General features: G+C 43.3%; 1 protein-coding gene across 6 annotated transcripts in view; it reads right to left on the bottom strand.

The window, feature by feature from the left end:
- The window catches only part of NPNT (nephronectin), a 74,603-nt gene extending 62,918 nt beyond the window's left edge, over positions 1-11,685 (bottom strand). Inside the window, exons 1-2 of one of the 6 annotated variants that reach the window (XM_057502504.1) lie at positions 11,436-11,685; positions 9,127-9,227 (exon numbers count right to left, since the gene is read on the bottom strand). In XM_057502504.1, coding sequence (XP_057358487.1) covers positions 9,127-9,227; positions 11,436-11,506 — 172 coding nt within the window. In that variant the 5' untranslated portion in view covers positions 11,507-11,685. The remainder of the gene's footprint in view (positions 1-9,126; positions 9,228-11,435) is intronic. The other 5 variants (XM_057502503.1, XM_036907116.2, XM_036907119.2 and 2 more) reach the window with 5 other exon arrangements.
- Between the last annotated feature and the right edge of the window lie 2,475 nt (positions 11,686-14,160).

Raw genomic sequence — 14,160 nt, 5'->3', positions numbered from 1 at the left:
AAACACCTGAAATAGTTATGGAAGCACATGGAACAATTTATCCAGTAGAAACTGTTATCACAGTAAGTGTATATAATATAAAATCCATTCCAAACACCCATGTACTTTAAAAAAAGCATAACTAGGCATGAGCTACAATTTGTGTTTTCTAGTATTTGCTATTTTGTTGGCATGTAAACACTTGGCAGATAATGACCAAGTACCTATAAAATCTTAATACTGAAATAACACAGAAGGTTCCAGAGGCTTTAGAAAAATATTTTGGGTGACAGGAAGCTTACATTTGGAAAGTCTACCTGTGGAGTTACTTCCTGTAAATTTAACAGCACATTTAGGGTTTCTCATAGAAACTGAGTTTGAGAACCCTGATATATGAAAACAAGGCTTAAGATTCTTGAAGAACAACATTGTTTTGGGCAAAATAAGCATAAATCTAAAAATTCCAATTGTTTCTTCCTTTGTGTACGTTAGCACATATTTAAACTGTGATGACATAGTTCTTAAAATTTCAGAAAGTCAACAGTATCTATGAAAGGCAACCTCGATCTTGTGATGTGATGATGTTATAATAGGAAAACAATCTCAGTTCTGGAGAATTTAGATCATTAATTTACCATGATCAACAAGATATTGTCCAAATGAAGTGTTCTGGTTTAATGTTTAGTTGACTCTAGATTACCTGCATTCATATCATCTATGACAAATCCTTAACCAAACTGGCTCTTCCCTGACATCTAGTACCTACCATGGCTACCTGCAGCCTTTAGTTAATAAATGGCAGGAAATGAGGGCCTTTAATTCAATATAACTAGGGAAAAACCTGTTTCTTCTCCCAAAATCTATATTCTAAAGCTAAGAAACCATTTTGATTATTCACCTGTTTTTCCATCGTGACAAGTTGACTTAGCAGCATTTCATCAGACTAAGTTAAAACTGAAATTCTTGGAGAATCTATGAAAGAATATAGGATGAACACATAGATATCTGTCACTGTTTTATGACACATACTATTTTATCATATCTGGGCTTAAATGTGCTCCTTTATATTGGCTTTATTAGGAATTTATTATCGATTCTATTATGACCATAATTATATCTTTAATTATGCATTAGTAGCAATTCAATGATGAAATCAGAAAACTTAAAAGGAACATTTAGTGCTTTAAAATGGAAGGTTTATTTATATCTGATATTATTTAACTGAACTGTATATCTTGTAACTCACCAATTTTTAGTAACTTGGTATACATTTTGCAAATAATTTATCCTGGTAGATTCCTAGGAATGCTCTGTCAATTACATTAGGCCTATGCTACTAGTATTTTTTTATAATCAGTGACTAGTACTGAAATTTTTTCAAGCCAAAGTATCTTGACTACATCCTACTATCTTTGAGAACTGGTTATTTATTTGTTCCCATGAAGTGGAAGATCTTGGCCCTGGCAACGTAAACTCAGCTCTGCTCCAGGCTGATATAAAGTGACACTTCTCAGACAGGCTACGTTCTTGACTGATCCTGATTTCGAGAAAAGGCATTCAAAGCCCCTTCTGTGCTTCTCCCCTGGAGATGCCCTCTGCATTGGTGCCCTCTCAAGACACACATCAAGCTATTCCTCTGTTCTGAGAGATTCTCCTAGGGCGTGTGTGCAGCGGGATCCCAGGTTCCACTGCCCCCAGGGCTTCCCGATTGCCTGAGCATCAGCCCTTCCTCACACCCCAGGGAAAGGGAGTTAAGCCTGGGTCTGGGTGGGGACACGAGCATACTTACCACAGACTCTGCCTGGAGTCTATCCAAGCCTAAGTGGCTTAAGTCAGGCAGGCTTCCATGAGATCCAGGTGAACTAGGGTAACAACTAAGGGTCAGATTGACTTCGTGCACACCTGTGACCATCAGGAGCTTTGAGGGAATGAGCACTGGGCAGGGGTGGTGCTGTTCCTCAGTTCACTGGCCTTCAGTCCATGTAACAGCATAAGTAGGATAAATGATGACTGGGAGCAATGTTTGTATTTCATCTCTTATCCCAAGTCATAATTTCCTTGGAAATAAGAAAGTGGCAAAATTGCTTATATACTGATGAAAACAATAACTCATACAAAGTTGATATAAGCAATTTTCCCACTGATTTCTTTGCAGAACCTCTTTATCCTGGATCATAAGAGACACCTATCTGCACTCTATTCACAATATGCCTCTGGATTACCAACTCCATCAACTGATGACTGGTCTCTAAGATACATGGACTAAAAAGAAAAAATATATATATACATATATGGACTGGCCTTCAATTAACAATACAGCAAACTTCGGTCAGCATTTCAGTCCCATTATCTACTTATTCACAAGTAAGAAACCATTGGCCAACTGGTAAAAATTACAAATGTTTAAGCCATTTAGTCACATATAAAAAGTTATCTTGCAGAAATACAAAAACACAAGCAAAACAATGTTTTTTTCATTGTATGTTCATGGTTACTTATTTTAGAATTGTTTGTATTTAGTAAAAGACTAGAATCAATATAAATGTCCAGCAATAAGAAACTGGTTAATGAAATATGGGGTAGTTATACACTGGAATACTATAAATCCATAAAAAGGTGAGCAGGCTCTTCATGTACTGATGATAAAGAGAGCCTTTCAAGATGTATTGTTAAGAAAAAGAACCAATGTACAGAACAGTGTATAGAGCATATTTTAATTTCATAAAAGAGATAAGGGAGGAGATATATAGGAATTTGCCATAAGTATGTAAAACATTTCAGAAAGGTACACAAAAAAGCTGCTTATAGTTATTGCTCTGAAAAGGGGTATTTGAGGAAATGAATGCCTTTTCTCTTATGAATAAATATTTTTAAAAGATTGATGGGAACATTTTATAAACCTGCACAAAATTGGTGGGAAAGGGGCAACAGTATCTCTGTGTGGTGGTAGGGAAGGAGGGGGGAGACCATTAGCACGCTTCTCTCCTCTCTCATCTCCCCTGTGATAAAGGCCCTGTCCTGTGATGAATATGTTCCATTACTCAGTGCAAAATGCTGCATAAAATCACTCAGCATCACTGGATTATCACTTTAAAAGCATCCAGTTGATTCAACTGGCTCAAAAATGCATATAGCTTGAATTCTACAGATAAAAAGCACCATGCAGAAATGCTGTCTATTACACTGATGTAATGGGGGAAATGGGGAAAAAAGCATGCCTATATTTTTCAGGACTTATCAGAAAGTTTTGAGCAGTGTTGTTTCTGCAGCCAGAAGTGCCTCCTGGTGCCAGCGCACGTGCACATGAGCTCTTCTCTCCAGCGGCAGAGCCCGGTGGCAGGGATTTGAAGGCAGCTCAAGTACTTACTTCCCTTTGTCATGACCTCCCAGCTTGCAAAGTACTAAAATGTCTAATAAGCTATGAAGGTTAAGACCTGCCCAGATGAACTTCGTGAGGGGCTCTTAGGAAATTAGTAAATTGTCACAGTATTATATAAAGATCAGTTTTAATGGGGGAAAAGAATGAAGGACCGAAGTAATTTCTGTGAAACTTATCTTTCTCTTACACACACTCAGAACTCCCTGTCTGAAGAGGTCAAACTGCTTTCACCTTAGTTTGGAATCTACATTCCAAGACCACTTGAAGTTACCCAAAGTACATGGTGTTCTTAAATAACCTTTTCATGGAAAGTGCTGGTTGAAGAATCTTAATCAAAAACTTCACTTTCCAAGGATATGGCAATTCAGGTGTAGTGCAGAGAGTAGTTATGATTGCCCACTGCCTTACTTTTATTCCTACCTAAAAAAAAAAGAAAGAGAAAGAAAGAACCTGAGTCTACATTCTCATCCCAAAAATTAGAGAAGGAAGCTAATAAACATTAAGACAGTCAAGTGTGCTCAGCTCCAGGAAGCTCTCCCAGGACCTGCAGCAACCTTCTGTGTGGCTCTGGGCAACACAACCTGCCTTGAGACCCCCAGTTATTCCTGGGGTACATGCCGCTGTGCAGGACAGAAAAGCTTTATCTATAAAATGCTCATTCTTGTCCAGTGGGATTGCCATAGTTGTTAACTACAAATGGAAGCTAGTCACCAGGCACAGCCTCCTTCTGGAGATACTGTGTGGCCTTCAAAGACAACTCCAGTATTTATTTACTCTAGATGATTTTAGTATTCAAAATCTAAATAATCCAATAAAGGTATAACCTATATAATTTTGTGACTAGTGACAGGAAGCCAATGACCAGCATAGGGAGAAAAAAATTAATAAATCATGTTCCATTTATGAGGCTGTTTCTGAACACAGGTACAAGTAAGGAATACAACATGAAACTTAAATGTTCCATTTACTAAATTAAATTTACTTGCATAAACTAAGCTTTTTCCTTTGAAATAAAAAAGAATTAATTCAACAATTTGCTCATTTTTCTTTCCGCAATCATTAGACAATTATTTGACAAGTCCAACATAACTTCAGCATGAATTAGTTTCTCAGTCCCTCTGTTGAATTAACCTGTACATGGATCTAAGATTGATAAGAATCCAAAATTTTCACTTTACATGACATCTGTACAGTTGTAACCTTTTCTAACCTCAGGGAGGAGGCAGAAACAAGGTTTAGAACTAATAAAGCAAAATTGAACTCTAGGTATAGGTTTTACATCTTTCCAAAATCTCCAGAGAAACATAACCATCTGGCTTTTGCCTGGTTGTAAGGAAAAGTGATACAAAACCCTAATTCACATAATTTCCTTCAGAAGCCACAGATTTCTTACTGACAGCCAAAGAAGTCAGAAACTGAAGAGTTTTATTGAAACCTGGAACTACTTGTATTTTGAGTTTTTCTTCACACCTCTATTAAGTGCTTTCAACAGAAACACTATTGTCAGAGCCACATATACAGCAAAATCTCCAAGTAAAGAGAAAGACAACCTTATAGAAATACAGTATCTAGATCCTATGCACTCTTTTCTACAGTAAGGAATTTCTCAGATGGATTTCAGAGCTGCAATGCACCTTAGAAGTCTGCTTGTAAAATAGGAAAACTGCAGCTGAGAAATGTTAAACAGCTAATCAGATATAAAAAAGGCCAGGGCTCAATGCAGGTGTCCCGATTGTCTAGTGCTTTTAGTGAAGAACTGGTTCCATGGCATGCACTTTAAATTAAATATACAAAGTCTGGGATGTCTTTATTTCAGAGATCTCTGCTTAGTAAGAATAGAGAAATTGTTAGAATAATTGGAATGAAGTGTGCCATTAATATGATGAAAAAATTAAGAAACAGAATAATTACAGAGCAAGATACACACATTCTGTGACAATCTGAGTAAGGTGCTTTATTGTAAATACATAACCATCAGTGTGTTAAGAGCACACATCAAGAATTATTTCACCTTACAGTAAAGAAGCTACATCAACAGTTGAAAGGGATAAAGCCAAAGACAATTAAAAAACACAGTGTGAGAATGAGTCAGGAATACAAAGCAAAGAATCAACGAATAGAAAGGAGGCCAGGGTGTGGCCTATAAGGGAATTAGGAAAACAGCCCCTCACCCCCAGTGCTCCATTTCTGGGGTAGATCATGCTCCCCCCAAGGCAGGCCAGAAAGCTGGAGTACATGTTGGTGGCCCAGGCAAGAAGCAGGAGGACAGCTCCTATACCTGTGTGCCAGCCTCTGCTTCTTCCTCAGCTTCAGAGGGAGAGATGGGAAGTCTGGCTGAGTGTGGCTTCCTGGTTAGACACAGTGAGCCGGAGCAGAGGCTGAGCACCACAAGCCCCTGCAAGGTGTCCTCCCCCAGCAAGTCCAGGAAAGCGGGGAGGATGGAGTGTGTGACAATGAAAGGCAGCACCTTGTGTGTAAATACATACAGCTGACTCCCATGAATATTGAGCCAATGTCTCACGTGATGCTCAACCAAATGGAATAAGCACTCACCCAAGGGCATGAGATCTGATACAGAGAACAAGGAGGGTACCACCCCCATCCCCGCAATTTACACATACATCCTCTGAGGGATAAATTGGGAGGTTCTGTGTACAGCTGGGGAATAGTTTCCTTTTTCTTTGCAGTGCTGATGTGAAGGAAAATTCCTAAGTGAATCATTCCAAAAAACGAGAACCAGGGCACCTTTGTAAGGAAGAGAGAATGCTCCTCACGGGAAAGAACCCAGATTATCTAAGGGTCAGAAAGGCAAAAACATTTTTCACATTAAATTTCCCAGAAGCTCTTTGGAATTTTTATGGGTGATCCATTACCACGTTATTGTTCATGAACAGCAGGGCATTTTCCTTGAAAAAACGTGTTGACGAAGGTTTTCATTTCACAAAATCTTTTGTTAAAAACTAATCAGGGTTTTTCCATTTGTCCTTAACAAGCCTTTTTGATGCTGTTCTTCCCACTTGGAGCTGACCTCTCACCCCACATTCCTCTACCTGTTTATAGACAAACAAAGACAGAGGGAACTCTGAGCTGACAAGAGCCATTTGGACCCTCTGAAGTCCTGGAAAAATGAAACTCACCCAAGGGAACATCCATCTTTGTGCTCATTTTTACAACTTTGCCATCTGCGATATTAATGGTAAAGATCCACCTGGCCCATTCTAAATAAAGGCATTTCATTTTACTGTTAACACAGAGGACCTAGGAACCATTTTGTATTTTGGCAGTATGAATGTAAAAATACATGTGTCATGCCTAGAGAACAATGATTCTGACAGCACGAGATGTTCAGTCCTGTAACACTGTCTCCATAGCAGTAGTCCTTTATATTTCTTTAATTTTACCAAATATGTAGCATTTACTCTGGGCCAGGAATAGTTTTAAGTGCTTTACAAATAACTCATTTACAACTCATACGGTCTTATGAGGTATTGTGCTATTTTAGATCCATTTTAGAGATGAAGAAAATTAAGCACAGAGGTTAAATGACTTGCTCAAGGTCATATAAGAGGTGACACTGGAATTTAAACCCAGGCAGGCTAGCTCCAGAGCCCACGTTCCTTCATATGCTGTCCTCTCAAACTTTCACCAAATCAAAGTGAAGATAAACTGTGATCTGTACAGGACCATCTTACACATTTTTACAACACTACCATTTCAATAATTAACTCATGTCATATTGCAGCTTCCTCAGATTCTTGAGGAGTAACAAGAAGGGAAAGATAAATACTATCAAATATTATCAAATACTATAAATACTATCAAATTTGACCACTTTGCATTCTTTTGGAAACAAAATGAAGGTACAGAAGTTAATAAAATAGTGTCCCAGATCTGCTCAGAAAGCAACAATGCATAAAGTGAAACACTAGGAAATTGCTTGGATGTTTATATTTTGTAAGGCCACAGTAATTTGAAAGGTCTGTACACTCACTCAAAGTCAGACTTGCCATTCTGGTGGATACTAGTGAAAATGTAATTACATGGTAAAGAGACATGGACAGCTCCTGGAGGTTCTTTCTGGGGAAAGACCATCAGCTGACCTCTAGGACACAGAGGAATTTTCTCCTCGCAGTTCTTTCAGCACATCTGGCAGAGAGCATCTGTCCTCCTACGCCTCTGCCTCCAGGTACATGCACCTGCTGTGTTCAGGGCCCGCCAGCAGGCAGCTTGTCCTGGGTGGGGCTGGGCACCTGCACACACCCCGAGCATGTCCACATTCACTATGGGAATATCTGCGACTTAGGGCAGCAAAGAAGGAGGAGGCCATTTATCTCCATTCCTGCAAAGAAACTACTCATTTTTTATTTGGGAAAGGCCTGTGTCTTGTATGGGCTAAGAGCAGGGTCCTCTCCTTACCCTCTGATTGCCAAAGCCTGAGTACTCTTCAGATCCTGTTCCTGTGGCCTCCAGCTGTGCAAACACTTCTGACATCATCGTAGGACTAGCAGAAGACTATATTCCACCAGGTAACACTCTTCTTTTTGACCATCTCCCCTTAACAATGTAAACTAACCAGTGGGGGGACACAGTAGTTTGCCCAGTTCTTTCGTTTACCAGCAACTGGAGTTACTGACCTCTCCGTTTACGAAAAGATGCAACGACCCAACTGTGCAAAAGGTCTGGCCCCGTCGCTTGCAGAAAGCAGGCAGGCAAACATTAGTTCCTGTTACCTGCACGTCCCCAACCAGGGACATCAACCTGTGACTCTACTCTCCCTCCTTCACAAAGTTAAGGACAGATATCATGTGGAATTCTCAAAGATTACAATAGCTGAGGAAACTCCTAGTTTTTCTACCTGCTCCCTCACACTGCCAACACATCTCTAAGGATGCTCCTCCTTTTCCAGCCCCAGCCTTCCTAACTGCACTTCTCCAGTCCTCTAAGCCCCTTTCTCATTAGCAATAACACAGTGGCTTATATGGAACTCAGCTTAGGTGCCCTCATCTCACCAGACATCCCAACCTAGCACTTTAAAGATGCCCTAGAAGTTTACTGGATCAGTAGCAGATATTTTTGTAGGGGATATAGGATAAAATTTTGAGATCCAAAAAGAAATGCTGGGAATAAATTTCTCAAACTTCCATGCTGCATCTCTGATTTCTACCACTAAAATATCCATAGAAGAGGTAAAAATCAATGTTCTGATTTGGCACTTAATATATGATGTTGCTTACTTAGAGAACTTAATAATGATGTTTTTCTCAGAGGTGTCCAGAGGTATAATCTATTTTTTTATTATAGTGGGTGGTCCCTTGAGAACACAGTCAATACAATTTCACTTCAAAAAAAGATTTACAAATAGGCCACTTTCCACAACAGCTATGGTAAGGATTTTATAAGTGCTATGAAGTTCAGAGTCTGTTTAGTGTAAATACAGTCTAGACTCATTATCTTATCCCCATTTCAGAGCCTGGAGCAAGGAAAAGAGTAAGCTGGATGAGCAAACAGGAGGTGGAGATATTGGGGACAAATGCTAAAATGAGCATCCCGGGTGGCTCTCTGTGCATAACAAAACTGACACCTTACTCCAGGGGGCTCAGGTTAGAAATGGGGCAGAATAAGGAGTCAGGAAAAGAAAATTCCCATGTCAGAACCACACCACCAAGCCTTGCTCAGGAATGAGCCCACTGGTGTGCAGAGTGAAGCCATGAATGACTGTGGAGAGCCCCACCTCCGAGGATGCGGAGGTCCCCGGGGATGATACTCACGCTGACACTGTCCCCAGGACCGGCGGGCCCAGCCCCAGCAGCAGTCAATCCTCCCACCATAACGACACAGGCCAATTGATGACACTATTTGTCTGGGCCACCTATCAAACAAAAAGATTAAAAATAAATACATTTTGAAGTTAAAATTTCATTTCCTCTTTGTTATAATTTCAGAAGAAAAAATTTAAATCAATATCCAACAGTTTTTTAGGAACTCCATCATGTCTGCAGAAATTTAAGGATGAAGGAAATAGTTGTTATGATTTAATTTCACACTTCAGACACTAACACACACACACACACACACACACGACAGGAATAGGGGAGGAAAAGGGAGAGGAAGATCTTTTTTCGAATTGAAATAGCATCAGCTAAAATCCGAGAATTCTCAAGGCTGCCACTCACAGGTTGGTTTCTGAAGTTTGAAATAAAACAGATGCCTCATAGAGGACACCTGTTCCTGGAGGAAAAACTTGACCAATTTCATCATAAACTGAGATGATATAAAACATGTAAAACAGAAAGAAAAACATTTTCTGCCTTACATTCTTACCTTATAAAAAGATTTGGGAAGGAGCAGAAAGAGGAGAGTTTCCTCAAACTCAAATGAACCAGAACTCTTTTTGAGATATGACTGTGGCTGAAAAAGTGCCCAGAAAAAAAAAAAGGACTAGTTAAAGAAGTCTGCTTAAAACCACGGAGAGTTGAAAGTGCAGCTATCATCTCAAGTTTCCTTGTGCTTTGAAACTTCCCTGAATCAACAATTCATGTTACCTTCCTCAATAATATAAATAAAGACTAAAGAATGTATTCAATTTCAGAATATCGATATATACACCAGCTCCCATTTTGACACCTTATTTGGTAAATCATTCCCTTGTTTAGATTCACACCTAAATGACTTTTTAGCCACAGAGGATCATTATTTTGATAGGCTGTTTTAGACATATTTTAAAAGCTACATGAAAACTTATTCATAATCCTGTTTTCTTGATTCAAATTCAAATCATTATTTCTTGTTGCAAACGTGCATATAAGAAATGCACAACATACCCGAGTGTAGGCCAAGGATTGCTTTACAGCACATATTTACTTAACCGCTCCTAACCTTTTCAGTTCCCCTTTCGTTTATCTCCCCCTTACTCCCCCAAGCCCAAAGTACAAAATAACCCCAAACTTTCTATTTCCTCCGACCAGGTGATAACAAGCGGTTGCGCTTTTCTCTCTCAGCGCTCTACTGGTTCCCTTTGGTTCCTCTCCAGGTACAAGAAAACCAATCAGTCGTGGAATTGATTGGTTCCAAGATTGCAAGTAAAACAGGTGCGGCAGTCTTTAAAGGCTGCGCCGGGAGATACTTGGCGGGGGCAGGGGGTCTCTGAAAGAGGAAGACTGGATGGCTTGTGACCCAGGTTAAAATCTCTGCTGGCTACTCCTGCCAGGTCTGCGCAACCAGCAGCGCTCGGCGCTCGGGACGGGTCTGGTCTGTCAATGCACGTTGGTGGGGTAACCAAGCAAGCCCTCCCTCCCGACACAGGCACACACACACTAAATCACTCGCTGGAGCGGATCCGGCGGCGGGAGGAGAGCGCCGAGAGCTGCCGCTGGAAGACGGACTGAGTGACAGCGGCGACGGGCCTGGGGTTGTCGGAACCTGTCAGAGCACGCGGCAGACGGGCTCGCCCCAGGGCTCGGGACGGGAGCTGTGTGCCTGCGCGCGCGCGCACACACACACGCACAAACACGTAGCACTCCCCAACCTCAGTCTTTATTTTGAGTCTCCTTCCTCAAGAAAACCAATTGCGAAGGCAAATGGGTCCCTCTGGACCCAGTCTCTTCCTCGCCCCCACCGGCTGACAGCTCCAAGCCGGGATCTGACCCCGACCACCTGGAAGTTCCCCACCGAAGAGCCCTCTAAACCCAGAGCGGGAGCTCCTGGCCGGGGATGTCCTGCGCATCCGCGGCGCTTTGGCGGCTCCCCCGCGTCCTCGGAGCCGCGGCGCCGGGCTCGAGCCTCTCTTCCCTCGCAGCCGTAATTCCCAAGCTGGGAGCCGAGGGTGGGCGGCTCGCCCCGCCGGGAGCCGCGACTGGGTTCCGGGACTCGCAGGGGACGCGCTCTCCCCAACCCTGGGCAACCCCTGGCCAAAACGGCGCTTCGACGGCTCTCCTCCCGCCGAGTCTGTGCGGTGGCCCATCTTCTGGAAGGGGGGCCGCCTCTTTGATGGTGCAACCCAGCAGGGAGAGGGGACCCCCGGACAGGCAACGTGAAGCGCTAGACGGAGGAGGAGAGGGCGCCCTGGGGTCCGACTCACCTCCCGTCGAACTCCGCGGCCGCCGGCAGGTAGAGCGAGGACCCGAGCACCAGCACCAGGAGCAAATCCATGTTGGCGGCCGCGCAGCTGCGCGCGGGGATCTGGCTGGGGATGCCGGGCGCGAGGAGAGGCGCGCTCGGCTCCCAGGAGGAGCTGCGGGCGCCGGGAACCCCCTGCGGCCGCCGCCGCTACTGCCGCCGCTCTGGTAGGAGAGCGGCGCGGCGCGCGGCCCGAGCAGGTCTGCGCCGCGGCGCCGGGAGCCCCCTCCGGCTCCCTCCCAGCGAGGGGAGGTGCTGCAGGGGGAGCTGCGCCGCGGGCGGGGAGGGGCCCGCGGGCGGGGGGCGCGCGCGCCCGACTAGCCGCCCTCCAGCGCAGGGCCAGGGGCCAGGGCTCGCGGCCCCTGAGCGGGAAGCTGGAAGGCGGGGGCGCAGAAGGAAGGCAACGTCCCTTGGGGGCCAGCCAAGTGGGGCGAGCGCCAGGCTGGAAGGAAAGTTGCAAGCCGGGCCAGGGCAAGGGAAAGCAGGGTGCTCGGCAGGAAAGGGTGAGGCGGGGAGGAAAGGGGCCCGGGGCGTAGGTGCGCGCTCCGCGGGTTCCGCCCGAGCAGGTGGTGACCGCAGGGGCGCGCCGTAGCTTTCATCGCAGGGCGGAAAAGCCCAAGACCAGAGAGGTTTATGGAGCTTGAGCGGAACAGGGTCTGTATTCATTAAAACCACAGCACGACTTGGACAAATTAGCAAAGGCAAACTCTGGGAGTTGGCTTCTCCCGCAGAGTTGGCAAAGGCATATTTTTAATTTTGTAACCAGCCGAAAGAAATGTTGGGCTCTCCAGTGGACTTTGTAGAACATGCAGACTGTTTGTTTCTCTGCCAGCTCAACTCCAGCACAATAGGACAGCGACGGCTGTCCCCTCCCGGGGCACGTGCCCTGCAAACCGAGAGCTGTTACTGCTTAGCAGTCTCGTGGAGCCTGAACTTGCCCAGGTCATTTAGAAACCACTGTCAGCAAACATTGCTCAGTTGTAGAGTAAAAAACAATGCACTAAGGGACCTTGTTCATATGAAACACGCGATGATTACCCTAAAATACACATTAAAACGTAGCTCGGATCAAGTCACTCGACTTCTCGCCTGTGCAGTGATCTGTCTGCCATCTCCCATACCTCTCAGACCTAATCTCCTCCCTCTTCCCCTAGTCCATAGCCTCCTTGCCATTCCTGCACACTTCAGGGATTCCCGTCTTTGGGCCATTGACTGGCTGTTACTTCTGCCTGTACCCAGATACCTGTGTGGGTCATATTCTTATGTCCTTCAGTCTTTGTTTGCTCAGATGTCATCTCTTTGTACAAATGAACCATGACTACCCAAATTTTAAATAGCAACCTGCTCCCTCCAGATGCCCCCTGCTCTTGTACTTTGTATTTTCTCCATACGTCTCATCTAGTTTCCTATATAACCTGCTTGTTTCTTATGTGTATGTCTTCTTTCTGCTAGAGTGCAAACTCTTCAAGGGCAAGCTTTTTTGTTCGTGCCTAGAACTGTGCCTCGTGCTCCTAAAGTTTTGTCAGATGAGTTCCTTGCATGGCAAACTTTTTTTACTATCTTCATTTTCTTCTTGAGTTTTTTCCAACTTCAAATTTTTCATGGAAAGTTCTGTGGCACTGTGGCCTCACTATCCTGATCTCTTCATGTGTATAAAAACAGGAATTTTCTGCAAGAAAAGGAAAAATAATGGTTTCAACTTAAACAACTCTTTGATTTCCAAATTGTTTTCTGTTAGCAAAACAAGTTTCTATTTTAATCTCAGGAAATATCCATGCCAATTCAGGCTTGGGACATTATTTTAGGCAAACAGCTTGGTGTCATCATTTCAGATCTTTCTAATGAAGCCCAAAAATGTAAGAGTCAAAATATTTTTTCTGCAGAAAATCAAATTTTTTAAGTGTAATGTAGGCTTGGCTTCAGGCTCCAGTGGCTACTCCTTAGCCATTATCTGCGTTTATTGGTTCCTGGGTTGGATTCGCAAATAAGTCCCACCAGCAATGGATAATTAGAGAGAAGGGACTAACCTATAGGCTAAAAATGAGATACAAAGAAAGGAGGATGCGTCATGGGTGAAAATAGATGGAAAACCTGGAACAGAAGTGTAATGCCCGTCTGTGCGCCTCTTTTATTTTTTCCATATCTTTTTCTTAGCCTAGAAAACATTCCATTCATCTTCTTTCTTCATTTGGACACTCTCCATTTACCATTTGGGTCCAAGCTTAGCTAATATTTACCCAGGAAGGCTTTTCTGATTTTTAACTTGGCTTGAGACTCCTGTGGTATGTGCTTCTATGATATTATACATCCCATGTTGTAGCTTTTAATGCACTGTGTTGGAAATGCTTTTCTACCATCCCAAGTTCCCCAAGATAGTGATCTAACTAACAGAAGGGCAAGGGCAGTTGTTACTATATGCCCAGCACACTACCTGGCACAAGGCTTAAACTCAACAAATATTAAATAGGTTGGATTGGATTGAATTGAATTCTACCTGCTGAACTTTAGCTTTTCCCTTGAGTAAGCAGGAGCTGATTATATCAGTCTTTGTTGAATCACGTATTGAGGAGGCTCTAAAGGAATTCCAAGGCCTAACTGGTTAGTACACGACAATTAATGATGGCCAGTGATCATTCCAGAAAAAGAGGTGAAGTTCCCATGGGAGTGGCATTTTATTATCTCAATAT

This window comes from Manis pentadactyla, chromosome 5 (genome assembly GCF_030020395.1).
Source record: "Manis pentadactyla isolate mManPen7 chromosome 5, mManPen7.hap1, whole genome shotgun sequence".
Lineage (NCBI taxonomy): Eukaryota > Metazoa > Chordata > Mammalia > Pholidota > Manidae > Manis > Manis pentadactyla.
This window is presented reverse-complemented; position numbering and strand designations above follow the sequence as displayed.